At 43.1% G+C, this 14381-nt stretch overlaps 1 protein-coding gene across 6 annotated transcripts in view; it reads right to left on the minus strand.

Annotated features, from left to right (window-relative positions):
• The window catches only part of KIF13B (kinesin family member 13B), a 533579-nt gene that overhangs the window by 147646 nt on the left and 371552 nt on the right, over nt 1–14381 (minus strand). The window contains exon 1 of one of the 6 annotated variants that reach the window (XM_081269243.1): nt 10889–11381. The exons of the other annotated variants lie outside the window; for them this stretch is intronic. Coding sequence (XP_081125369.1) covers nt 10889–10943 — 55 coding nt within the window. The 5' untranslated portion in view covers nt 10944–11381. Of the gene's footprint in view, nt 1–10888; nt 11382–14381 lie in introns of those variants that run through there. 6 annotated transcript variants of the gene reach the window in all.

A 14381-nucleotide genomic window follows, 5' to 3' on the forward strand; every position in this document is an offset into this window, starting at 1 on the left:
AGCAACCCAAAGTCCACTGCTAAATGAACGATCAGAATGGGTAAACACACATATGGGAACACTGTTCAACCTTCAAAAGTAAAGAAATTCTGGGGCAATTCTACCATATGGATGAAGCACAAAGACACAAGGCTAAGGGAAATAGCCAGTCACAAGAGGAACAATGCTCCATGATTCCATGTACAGAGGCACCCAGCACAGTCAGATCACAGACAGCAGAATGGGGTGCCAGTGGGGGAAAATAAAGGAGTCAGGTATATGCAAAATCAAGGGTCAGATATATGAAAAGCATTTTAATATAAATAGTTTCTAATGACTGTGGAGTTTCTATTTTGCAAGGTGAAAAAAGTTTGGGTGTGGACGGTGGTGATGGTGACACAATAATGTAAATAAACTTAATGCCACTAAACTGTACACTTAAAAATGGCTAAAACTATAAATGTTATGTGTACTTTGCCACAATTTTTAAAAGCATTAAAAACTTATTATTATAATAAGTAACACAGGACACATTTATTCATAGTGAAGCTTAAAGTAATGAGATCGGAATTTAATTAATACTGTGTCTGAAAACTAATTAAATACCAGAGTCATCTTAAGTAGTACTATAAGCTTATTTTATAACCATTCAAGCTTTATAGTACTCAAAACCATTAATGTGATCAGTCCGAAGAAAAACAGAAAGGTAGGCTAACTTACTAACATCAAAGGGCCATACTCCTACCCCCAAAGAGGATGCCTTTCCAGGTCAAATTTTTCTTGATAAATATTAAAATAACCAACAGCTGACAACTTGGTTTATTCCGCTTGCATATTAGTCACACTGTAAAAGTGAGCGATAATTTGAAACAAGTCTTTCTTCACTACACAACTCACCTATGGCTTGCACCCCAATGACCTCATAGTAAAACCTGGGCAGGGCCTGGGAGACTCCCTTACATAACTCATGCTCCATCTGGGGAAATGCAGCATTCACAGACTGGACAAAATAAATGTGTTGCCCATTTAGTAAACTGCTTCTATGATCCTCAAAAAAACCAATGATAAGTGCCAAGACAAATCTATTATCCAGAAAGGAAGGTGTACCTTCCTTTACCTACCAGTCATGTTCCTAATAGTACTTATAACTTACTCTTAAAGTCACTAGGGTCAATTTAATTCTATGAGGTGCAGACCTAAAATTCCAGCAACTCAGGAGGCTAAGGCAGGAGAATCAGGCCAGCTTCAGCAACTTAGGGAGACTGAGTCTCAAGATAAAATTTTAAAAGAAACTGGGGATATAGCTCCGTGGTAAACCTCCCCTGGGTTCAATCTTCGATGCCACAATAAATAAATAAATAAATAAATAAATAAGGAACATAATGAATTATTTATAAAATTTGCTCTTTTATTAAAGAAGTTTGCATGCCATACAGGGTCCTATTTTCAAGTCACTTAATGTACACACTTAATATGTACTTTTATATGTGTACACCTGTTCACACAAGTAAAGTACTCACTAATATTTCATGTACAAAGATCTTACTTTACCAATTAGAATGCAATACTTATAATGGCAGAATAGGGAATATGGTTTATTTATACTTCTTTATGTGCAGTTGCTTTAGACACCTCTTTTTTATTGCAGTCTGCTGACCCAGGGGAAGAAAAAAAAAATCAGGTGATGCCATATAAGTAAAAAGCATATTGAACTTGGAAGGCTGAGGCAGGAGGATCAAAAGTTCAACATCTGCCCAGGCAACTTAGCAAGACCCCATCTCAAAATAAAAAAAAAAGAGATGGGGATGCAGCTCAGTGGTAGAGCACCCCTGGGTTCAATCCCAGTACAGCAAAAATAGTAATAATAATAATAATAATAATAATTAAAATTTAAATTTAAAAAACCAAACTGGCCTTGCACGCGCTAGGCAAGCTCTCTACTGCTAAGCTGCAACCCAGCACAACCCTTTATATTTTTACCAGTGAACATGGTATGTATTCAATAAATAGTAAAATGAAAACTGAACTCTAATATGGCTAATGCAAAGGCAGAAGGAATGAAGAAAGACACAGGATGGGGTGCCAGATAGCGGAGGAGAGGTTACAGTGTGAAAATAATTATAATTATCTTACATGGCCCCAAACACAAAATGTGCACACTCAAAAAACTAATCAATCTAGAGGACTAGGAAATAGTTATTTAGAAACTTGTAAGACAAGGCTGAAGATGTAGCTCAGTGGTAGAGCATTTGTCTAGCATATACAAGGTGATGGGTTTGATCCCCAGCTCCACAAAAAAAGTAAACTAAAAATAAAAACTTAAAAGAATCAGAACTGCCAAAAGAAAAAGAAAATCAAAGTCAGAGGACTCATACTCCCGAACATCAAAACTTTAACTAGACAACAACAGTAACCAAGACAATGTGGCACTATTACCAAGACAGAAAGATAGATATATAGACTAATGAAATGGAAGTGAGAGTCTAGAACTATAAATTGGAAATATGAGTCACATTTTGGACAAGGGTGCCAAGACAGTCCAATGGAGGGAAGAACAGACTTTTTAACAAATGGTACTGGGACAACTGGATATCCACATGCAAAAGAATGAAGGTGGTCTCCTACCTCACACCACACTCAAAAATTAACTCCAAACAGATCAAAGACCCAAATTTAAAAGCTAAAAGTATAAAATTCTTACAAGAAAACATAGTGTAAGTACACATGACCTTGGGTTAAGTATGGCTTCTTGGGTATAACACCAAAAGAATAAGCAACAAACAGTAATTTGGACTTTGTCAAAATTACTCATTTTGTGCTTCAAAGAGTAAAACGGTGATCAACCAACTAGAGAAAATGTTTACAAATCACATATCTGATAAAGGAATGGTATCCAGAATACATAAACAATTCTTACAACTCAATAGTAAAAAGGTGCTAGGTAATGAAACCCAGAGCCTTGTGCATGCTAAGCACACACTCTACCACTGAGCTACATCCCCAGCCCAAGGAAAGGATTTGAACAGAAATATTTCCAAAGACACACAAACACCTGATTTGTGCTCAACATTATTATCCACCAGAGAAAGGCAAATCAAACAAGATACACTTCACACCCACTAGGATGGAAATAATCAAAGAGAAATGGTCTGGGGTGCAACTCTGTGATAGAGGGCTTGCCTAGCATGCATAAGGCCCTGGGTTCAATCCCCAAGCATTGGGGGCGCGGGGGCAGGAGGGAGGAGGAACAATAACAAGTGCCAATAAGGATGCAGAGAAGTTGGAACCTTTATACATTCCTGCTGGGAATGTAAAATGGTGCACTCATTTTGTAAAACAGATTAGCAGTGCCTCAAAATTTAGAGTTACTACATAACTAAGCAACTCCACTTCTATACATATGCACCAAAGAAAATGTCAATGCCTATGCAAAACCTGTACACAAATGTTCACAGCAGCATTATTCATAGTGGCCCGAAGTAGAAACTAACCAAATACTCATCAATTGATTAATGGATAAACAAAATGTATCATATCCATATAAGGTAATATTATTCAGATTTAAAAAGAATGATGCAAAAATACATACTAAAACATGAAGAGACCCTAAATGAGCTGGTATATGAAAGAAGCCAGATAATAAAGTCTACAGGCTGAATCATTCCATTAATATGAAACGCCAGAATAGGCAAATCCAGAGACAGAAAGCAGATTAGTGGCTCCCAGAGGCTAAGGGAGGTAAGGTGGAGATGGAAAACACTGTTAATGGGCACAGAGTTCTCTTCAGGGCGAAGAAAATGTTCTGGGATTGCTTAGTGGTGATGGCTGCACAGCTCTGGAAATATCCTAAAAGCCACTAAATAACATAGTTTTAGTGTGTGAACCATAGTTAATAATAGAAGAACTGGATGTGGTGGCACCTGATTATAAATCTAGCTCTTCAGGAGGCTGAGGCAGGCGCATCAATTAAGAGTTCAATGCCACCTGAACATCACAGTGAGACTCCATCTCAAAAATATAATTAAAAAAAAATTTTAAAAAAGGAAAAACTTGAAAGAATGAACCCTCTACCCTCACAGATAAACCATGGTTGGAGTTCTTAGCCACATTTCTCCACAATACTCTGAAGATCCCCGCTCATCCAATTCCTCTTTTAATTTCCTCACATGCTACCTCATTAAGAAAATTAAGCCCTTCAGGTCTTTCCCATTATAAAATTACTCTCTGCTATATTTCAAAAACTGTCCTTCTCTAAATAGAGAAGGACACTCCATAGTGTTAACACATGGCTATTCCTGTGACATCTGAGGGACCATTCTTGGATTCATTTATCCCCCTGGGCTTCCAAACCACTGCTTTCGCCTGATTCTCCTCCGTGTCTCTCAGCCTTTGTGACCTCCTACTTCACACATGCTTTACTGTGAAGTTCTATTTTCTACCTACAGAAATGACTCCTAAGTCCCACGTGTGTCTCCCAGCCCCTTAGACTCACACACAACAGCCTTTGGACCATCCACCGGCTGCACTCAGGCACCCCGCACTCCACGAGCAGTGGAGCTTCTCCCAGGAGCGGGCTGTGTCTTATTCACAGTGGAGGTGCGCTGCATGTAAGCACTGACTAAAGACTGCTGAGTGTCCCAGCAGGACTCATCATTTCCCACCCTCCACCCTAAAACTTGCCTCTCCCATATGTCTGGTCTTCTGGTCTGTTAATGACACCAGCACTCACCAGTCATCGAAACCAGAAACTCTGCAGTGGCTCCGCAGGCTCAGTGTTTCTCAGATGCAACACAGACCCACTTCTTTGTGGTGTCCACCTGAACCCCTCCACCCCGCCCCGCAGTGGGACCTGGAGGCAAGGGGGACTGCTCATGTTGCCTGCTGTGCCATTCTCAAACCTTAGTCCCATTTCTTTACTTCATACTCACTGTCATCACAAAGTTGTGTACGTGTTCTTATGAACTCACCAGGAAAACAGTGAGCTCGCCTGGTCAAAGACCATGACTTATGCTTCTAGTGCATCCTGCGCATCTCAAGACTTCCAGGTCTCTTTAAAGATTATAACGTCCAGTGAGTACCAAAAGCACAGGCTTTGACAGAAGGCTCCAAAATACTGGTTTCATAATCCTAGGAATGTTGATTAACCTCTCTGAAATTGCAGTAAATAGAAATTCTACTATTACCTTTAGAAGTCTGGTTTGAAGAATAAAATAATGTCTAAAAAGCCTGAATTCAGCCAGGTGCTGTGGCCAGCCTGGGCAAATATAGTGAGACTGTATCTCAAAAATAAAAAGGGCTGGGGATGTAGCTTAGTAGAGCACTTGTTTAGCGCACATGAGGTCCTAGGTTCAATCTTCAGTGTCACCGGGGAAAAACACACACACACTGAACACTGCAGCTCACAAATAGAATAGAAAGCTCTCCGGACTAGAGGTGTAGCTCAATGATAGAGCACAGGTTTAACATGTAAGAAGCCCTGGGTTCAAGGCCCAGCAGAGGAGGAGAACAGAAAGATCTCAAGAAAGCAGCTCCTGGGGCTGGGAGTTTGATCAGTAGTAGAGCAGTTGTCTACCTCTGCTTTTGATCCCTAGCACCCTAAAAAATGGAAACAAAGGGAAAGCAGTAGCTCTTATTTTTTTCTTCAATCAACAGAATAAATAGAAGGATTAACACACAGCATTTTCTAAAGCTACCCACAACTCTGAGAGCGAAAGCCCAGCACCACTGTCGTGGATCTGCCTCCTGCAGACCCATCTCCTATTCTTCTCCAAAGAGCACCTGCTCATCCTAGCCAACTGTTCTTCAGAACACACTCTGCTGAAAACAAGGGGACCGATCAGCAAGCACTGAGATCAACAAATCCATTTCCACTCAATAAACACTTCAAGACATCTCGTTCGTTAAGTAATAGTTTTGTCAGTGGTTTCTTCCATCTTCAGAACTTAAGAGGTGGAAAAGTCAGCCATTACTCAAGGCTTTATGGAGGTAATGGGGTAAAAGTTAACGCCAATTTCAACAAAATTGTGCATTATAAATGTGTTCCTTCACAGAAAGCCTCCGGCCCTATGTGTGTAAATCCAAATTTCAGGCCACTGAGTTGAAAGTAGAAACAATGCTGTAAGAGATCTGTCTGCTCACCACCAGCCGGAAAAACAAGCATCTTCTGTTCCAGCACCCACAGCCATGCTTAGCTCCATGCCTATCAGGGACCTCTCTGAAAAGGCTGAAGAACCACCAACAGCCCCCGCTTCAGGACGTCTTCCCTGCCCCTTCATTCCCACAGGATCCCTGTCTTCACTCATCACCTGGTCTTTAAGCCTCCCCACCTCCTCAGTTTTACCTGGGCTTTCGTTCCATGACTGCTGGCTTGATGTTGGCCAACCCCCTTTAGCTTCTTAATCACAGGGCTTTGTTTTCACCTTGTGCTTTTTAAGTCCTACCCAGCTATGAGAGTCATCTACCCAGGCTTCCAATCTTTTTTGGGGATCTGGCAGTCTTTCTCCTTCATGTCTGTGTCTGCACAAAGTTCTTCAAAAAGCTAAACAGAGCACACAGCTCAGCACCCTAGGGCCAGACTTCTGCCCTGGCTAGCTACTGCCAGGATGCCTGCCACTCGCCCAGCCTTTGTGTTCCACCCTTCTTCTCCAGCCAACCTTCCGGAACCCTTCCAGGCAGGTGAGTCTTGTCTCTGCTGCCTAACCTTGCCGAACTCATTCTTATCTCTGTGCTTTGCTCCCAGACCATACCTCCTCCTCAGAGAACGAAGGCCCTCCCCCTACCACACACCCATTCCACATACAGGCTTCGTCCTTGAAGTCTCTAACCAAAATTCTCTCCCCTGGGGAAATTTTCCCTAGTCACCAGGCCTTAGAGATCTCTCGGTCTTCTAAATTCCTATACTTACCTATACTCACCTGCACTTAATAACTGGCAGTCTATTATAGTTGTTTACCCTTTAATCTTATCTTTTCACGTGACAGTCATTTTCTCATGGGCATGAACCATAAAACAAACTAAAAACTGAATATGACAATAGTAGGCAATACCAAAAAGTTTTTAGGAAATAAAATCCCCCTACCAAAATAGCTTCATTTTCCATGTTTCTAGCTCTGGCCCCTCCTGTACATACTCGTACCTGGTGACAGCCACCCCAGTAGATTCACTCAGTTACACGTGTGCTTCCATCGATGAGCATTCCTTGTTAAGTGGGTGTGATCATTATCACCTCTAATAGCTATCACAATTCCTCCACTGCTACTAGATCATGACTTACTGAAGCACTGACTCTCTTAGACATGATTACATACTTCTCTGTGTCTTATTACATCAAGTATAGCAAAACACAAAGTAAACTTTTTGAAATACCCACTGAAATAAATTTATTGCCCATGTTCCCTAACGTCTGAAACAATCCATTTCACTTTTTCTTTCTGGCTCAATTTCTAGAGCAATTTCAGTTTCACTCACTTATACAAATATATTTTCCAAACATTTTTTATATAATTTACTTTGGAAGTCAGTCTTACATATATTAAAACAAGAGCAATCCCTTGATTGAAGGGCACTTTAATACCAGCTAGAAACCTGAGAGGAACTCAATAAATGCTCACTTACCTATTAAATATTTTTTAAACCACCTGAAGTTACAAACTGTCAAATTCCTGGAAGGTATCACTCATCTAATAATGTCAATCATGCTTGTAAAACTTTCAGCTCATTTAATGATTAGACTGGTTAATAATGTTGGACAGGTGTTCTGTATGGTACAGGAAAGCACAAGATTGTCTGTTGAGCTGCACAGTCTCAAAGACAACATTCGAAGACAAACAATACCTGAAAATAGAACTTCGGATCTTGTGACAAAAGAAGGTTACCCCTTTTCTTTAGCTGTTTAGCTTCAGGTTTCAGATGAGTTGAAATGTTCAAACTATGTCAAATCACATATACATGTGAGCACAAACTGGGGGAAATAAGAAAAGCTGTTAGGATAGAGGGGAATTATTTTTCTATTTTGTGTTTTGTTAGTATAATTTTAGACTGCATAACTAGAAAAATATTCTTGACAAATCAGCCATTACAACTCTTGCTATTATTGAATTAGGGCTTAATGCTTAACATTCAGGTAACTTAAGTTTTCCAAACCCACATACTGTTTAGCAGGAAGGCTGAAGCTCTTACTTCCATGCAAAATGTTAAATAAGCCAACCCACCACCTCAGGACTCAAAACACCAGCACTGGGTCAACACTGAATCACAGGAAGAACTTAAAAGGATGTACCAAAGGTTTCTGGAAATCTTCAAACTTTCCTCAAAAGATAGCTAATGTGATTCCAAGTATCAGAGCAAAACCATGTCAGTGACCCACTCTCATCCCCGTCCTCACTAGAATTTCCCAGGCTGCTTCCTGCATTTATGTGCCATATATGCCATGACAGAAACAACCAGGACCTCAGGGGACATTATGCCATAATTATATCCTATCACTTAATACATTAATTTTCCCAAAAGTAAAAACTTTTCAAAGTAATATGATTCTTTCAAAATTATTAGAAAGGAATAATTTATTTTCGCTTTTTTATATGAACTCTAGACACCAATTTAAAAAAAATCACTGGCTTTAAAATTCTACATTGCATTCCACGATAACCTTTAAATTTATGCAATAACTTCATGAAAAAATAGGAAAAGAACCACACTTAATCATCTGTGAGAATCACTGAAAAGAAGTTCATGTGCATCAGGAAAGATAAGGCTAGGTAAGGCAGGATAAAGGAATTGAGGGGGGCAGATCACCATAAATAATGTACTTCTATTTATAGAGCCATGGAACCTACGTGTAAACACTTAATTTTAAAATCACTTCAACCAAAGAAACAACTAACTCCTGTCCCACAGCTAAAATTATTCTATGTATTCCTCAAAACTCAGACACTGAGCCAGGCCTCGTGGCACATGCCTATAGTTCCCAGTGACTCAGGAGGCTGAGGCAGGAGGATCCCAAGTTCAAGGCCTCTACAACTTAGGGAGACCCTATTTCAAAATAAAAAATAAAAAGGGCTAGGGATATAGCTCAATGGTAGAGCACACTGGATTTAATCTCCAGTACACCAAAAAAAAAAAAAAATCTCAGGCTGGGGTTGTGGCTCAGCCTAGCACATGCAGAGCCCTGGGTTCAATCCTCAGCACCACATAAAAATAAATAAAATAAAGGTATTGTGTCCAATTACAAGTAAAAAAAATTTTAAAAATCTGATGGAACCATCATTACAACTTACTCATGACAATTTAAAGATAAAAAGAATAGTAACTCCCCTCAAAAAGTGAAACTATTTGGGGGAAGACAGTGGGGGAGAGAGAAGGGCTCTAAATATGGAGCTAAGTTCTTTTGTGGTGGTTAGTTGCCTCTTTTCTAGCACTGACATTTCCAAGTTGGTGGTTTTTTTGGGTTTTGGGGTTGTTCTCTCTCTCTCTCTCTCTCTCTCTCTCTCTCTCTCTCTGAGAAAAAAGGAAATTTCAAGAATGTGCTAAAACCACCTTTTCAAAATCAATTCCCACATAAATGATATTTCATTTGGCTTGGGATTTTTTTCTTCTTAATCATTGTGATGATAAAAAACTTCAAGTGAACTAAAATAAAGACGCCTGAATATGTAAAAACAGAAGATTTTGGAAAACTTTCAGAGTTCCATCAAAGTTATTTCATTTTGTCAGGGCTAGGAATTTGAGAGGTGGAAAGACAACAGACCATGCAGTAGCTGAGAATCTGAGGCAATTGAATCCTAGGGGGAAACTCAGGTGATAGCCTTAAGCAACCCTAGCAGGGACAGGGGGACAAACCAATTTCAAGACAGAAACCAACTTTCAACAAACAGAAGGACAAACCAACAAAGTCAACTGACTGATCTGTGTATTTCAATACACAGGAAAGACCAAAGAGAAGGGAAACAGCTTAAACTTTCTGTGTAGAATAAAACGCTCGATTTTGAACACAGAAGTTGTTTTTTAAAAAGAGCTTGGAAAATGATTCTGGTACTTGGAAATGATCCTGATTAATCAAGAGTCTTATCAATGGCAAAGTCATCTCCTGGGACTGAAACAGTGATCCCAGTAACAAGACCTTTCTTTTATAAAGTGTTTTCAAACATATCATCTCATTTAAAGGAACCTGCCCAGCCAGTATCAAAGGCAAGACCCAGCCCACCTCCTCTCCTGACTTGAAGCTGGGCTTCATTCACTTCATTGGAACGTCACAAGGTGATTTAAGTGTGCTCGGTTTATCTGCCTTCTCCACCCTCCCTACAAGACTTAGGAGAAAGTCTCAAGGATACAATTTCACAAGAATCTTGGCACCTAAACTATTTATTGTTGAGAGATGACGGGTATGACTTCAAGCAAAGGCAGAAACTTCTCAACCGTCCCAACACCGAGAAAGGCATCCCTGGACCCCAGCCCGAGGCAGGGCACCGGGCAGCTCTGCCGGAGCGCGCAGGTTCAGCACCGAGGTGGGGAGGCGCCGGGCAGCGCCGGGAGCCCTCCGGGGGGGTCCGCGAACTCTCGGCGCCGTCCCCCGCCGCGGCCGAGGGGTGCGGGCTGCCCGGGACGCGGGGCGGGCCGGGGGCGCGGGCGCGGTGACAGCTGGCGGGGCGCGGGAGGGCGCGGGGCCGCGGGGAGGCAGAGGGCGAAAGGGCGCCGGGCGGGGCGCGTGGGCGGAAGGGGCAGCGGGAGCGCGGCGGGCCGGGGCGCGGGGCCCCGCGGCGCGCGCGGGCCCGGGAGGGACGTCCCGCGGCAGCGGGCGCCGGGCGCGGGGCCCCGGGGAGCGCGCCCGCCGCCGACCCCAGGGGCGGGCGGACCCCCCACGGCGGCCGGGCTCGGGTGCGCCGGGCACCTGCCGCCCGCGCGGGGCTCTCACCTCGTCGGTTCATGGGCCGGACCCTCACCGCCACTTTCACTTTGGAGTCGCCCATCCTGCCGCCGCCGGGCTCTCGCTCGGCTTCCGTCTGCGGAGGCCACCGGGCAACTCTTCGGGGCTGACCCGGCGGGAGGGGGCCGCGGGGGCGGGGCGGGGCGGGGCCTGGGATGGGGCGGGGCCTGGAGGGGCGTGGCCGCGCGAGCCCGGCGCGCCCCGCGGCATGCCGGGACCTGTAGTGCCCGCGGACGGGGCGGGCCCGCGGCCGCGCGTGGCTCACTGGATTCCGTCAGCGAGCTTCTGAGACCGCGGTCCCATTCCTCACGGTGCTTCTCCTCGCAATTGGGATTGAGACGTGGGCGGTCGACGAGCCAGTCCCTCGCCGGGAAACGAACGGCCGAATGGACGGTGTTGGAGACTCTGCTACTTAACCTCTTCCTGCGTAACTTCCACATTGGCTCAGAGGACTCCTGTGCTTGAACTGGCCTCCCGGCCTCCTTTGCAGAACTAGGCTAGTGAAGTGCTACTGTCCTTAGGTCTGCAGGTGATGGCTCTCCTTCCTATCAAGGTCTTGAGCCTGGACCTTGAGCTTTCTTCCTACTGAGACCTTGATCCGTGGAAGCAATCTGAATTCAAATTTCCCAATTGTGTGACCTTGGACAAGATATTTGACTGCTCAGTGCTTGACTTTTCATATGTAAGACGGAGGCAATAGAAGTACTAACTAAAATAGGCACATTTAAGACCAAACGGTTTACTTATATATGTAACCTAGCCTATCGTATAGACTCAGTGAACACTTACTGCGTGAATGGGTGAACGAAACCAAACTGAAATAGCCCTTTTATGTGCCCATGCAGAGCTTAACCGGTGGCCTATGGGCCAGATCTAGCCTACAAACACGAATTGTTTGGCCTAACCCTATTGGCCAATACGTAAAAATCGATTTGAGTATGTAGTACTGGGCCTGCACTACATATTGGAATACAGGGTTGAGACTGAATAACAGCAACCAACTTTATAAGAGGCAAGTGCCCCCAGTTCACCATCACCCCCTCCAGTCTGCCTCCCCACTGTGTTCCAGGATCCTGCGAGGTTGTGACCGCTTCTTAGGTGTGTTTAAGGGATAATACATATCTCAAAATAGCTCAACTATTTTGCAGGTGAGTGAATACAGAAAGCTGGTAAGACTTGCACTTCTACCAACAATCCTGTTGTTGAAAGACCTTCAATACAGCAGAGCCATTATAAAAGGTTAAAAACAGTTGTAAAAGGGAAGAAATTCTGAGCCAGGTATGGTGACACATATCTGAAATCTCAGCTGGAGGCTGAGGCAAGAGCATCACACATTCAAGGCCAGCTTTGGCAACTTGGGAAGGGAGGCCCCCATCTCAAAATTGTTTTAAAAAATAAATAAGGCTAGGGATGTAGTAAAATGTCTCTGGATTCAATCCACAGTAGAAATTCTAGCCACACTGCAGCATGGATGGATCTTGAAGACACCATGCTACTTGAAATGAGCCAGTCACAATAGAAGGCTATGTGATGGGTGATTCCATTCATATAAGGTCCCTAGGATAGTCAAATTCGTAGCGACAGGAAGTAAAATAGGCACGGCCAGTAGGTGGGGGAGGGGAAATAGGGAGTTGGTGTTTAATGGGTATCAGATGTCAGTTGGAGGAGATGAAAAAGTTGGGGAGATGGATGGTGGTAATGATTCAATATGGATGTACTTAGTGCTACTGAACTGTGCAATTAGGAATGGTTAAAGTGTGAGGGGTATAGCTCAGTGGCAGAGTGCTTGCTCAGCATGTGTGAGGGCTGAAAGGCCCTCTATAAAGAAAAGAAATTTGTTTCTTAGGGGCACCTCCTCTGAGCTAAAGGAGGGCCTCCTCAGCTGGAGCAGAAGCAGGTTTAATGTAGGGCCCTTTGATTTTTCACAGCCCAAGAAAGTAAATAAATAACATCAAGAAAATCAATTTAGGGGCTGGGCTGTGGCTCAGTGGTAGAGCACTTGTCTAGCACTTGTGAGGCACTGGGTTCAATACTCAGCACCACATTATGTCCACCTACAACTAAGAAAATATTAAAAGATGAAAAGAAAGAAAATCAATTTAGGATTGCTAGTGCCAGGTGTGCAGCTTGGTGATAGGGTGCTTGTCTAACATGTGCAACACCCTGGTTTCTGTCTCCAGCACCACAGAAAGATTAAAAATAAATTTTAAAAATTATAAAACTGCCAGCTTCTTAATTTTACCAAGTAAATTCTTTTTTCTTTCAACATTTTTTATTGGTGATTATAGTTGTACATCATGATAGAATTTGTCACATATTGGTACAAGCACATAATATAACAATATTATTTGGCCAATATTACTCCTCAGTACTTCCCCCCTCCCAAGTAAATTATTTTTAAAAATAAATAAATGGCTGGGGATCTAGCTCAGTGGAAAGAGTGCTTGCCTCCCATGCACAAGGCCTTGGGTTCAATCCCCAGCACTACAAAAAATAAAAAACAAATGAATGTACACAATTGCTATCTATTAGCTCTATAATTCCTTTTTTTTTAAATAAAAAAGGTCATTCTTTGAGTGCATATTGAAATCCTTTGGCTTGATGGGAAAAAACCTCACTCCTGTCCTTTTGCTCTTACTGAACATTGGACCAGAGTTGGGCAGTCTGGTGTTAAAACATATTTGCTAATTACTACCTCCCCACTTTCTGGCTATAACAAATAAGGTTTGGAATGTGCTAAGTTCCATTCTTCACATTATGTGTTTTATGACCCAGCAAGTTTTGTTTTGAAATAGCATATCCTCCTGCTAGCTTGAATCTAGCTTTTTAAACAGAGGCAAAGTGGGCAGAAAAAGAAAAGGCTAAGCAGTTTCTATGGGAACATTGTATTTAAGCTGAAACTTTAGAGAGGAGAAAGCCCCTGAGGAGCTGAAGGGGGGGGGAGAATATAATAGCCAGGAGATGAGGACTTTCTCTAAAGTTCCAAACCTGTCTAAATTGGTCTGGAAACATTTGACTAGAAGAAAATGACAGCAGGTTTCCTAGGGCCAGCAGGGAAAACCCCTGTGGGTATTCTCCCTCTCCACTTACTACCGCCCTGTCTCCTTTGGCTTCTGCATCGAAAGTGGAGGAAGGATTCTTGGAGCCCTGGAAAATCTTCCAGCAACAGGTGAGAGAGAAGGGACTGTGCTTCAAGTGGCCACCTGCAGCACTTGCATCAGGTGTGTCCTCGCCCAGTGAAACAAACAGCAGCGGCCTGGGCTTGGCCATCTGCAAGGAGCAGCAAGAGTCCTAGTTTCTCTCTTGTCCATCATTAGGGGAGGCCCTAGTTCCTAAAGGTTTCACAGCCTCCCAGTAGGGCCACGGGCTGGGGACCAGGCCTTAAGCCAGGTGCAGCAGCACACACCAGTAATCATTAGGGGAAAAAGAAAAAGAAGGAACAAGGAAGGGGCTCTCTTCTTTTGTTTTGTGAATCAACAGC

The sequence above is a fragment of the Spermophilus citellus genome (assembly GCF_964194105.1).
Source record: "Spermophilus citellus genome assembly, chromosome: 16".
Taxonomy (NCBI): domain Eukaryota; kingdom Metazoa; phylum Chordata; class Mammalia; order Rodentia; family Sciuridae; genus Spermophilus; species Spermophilus citellus.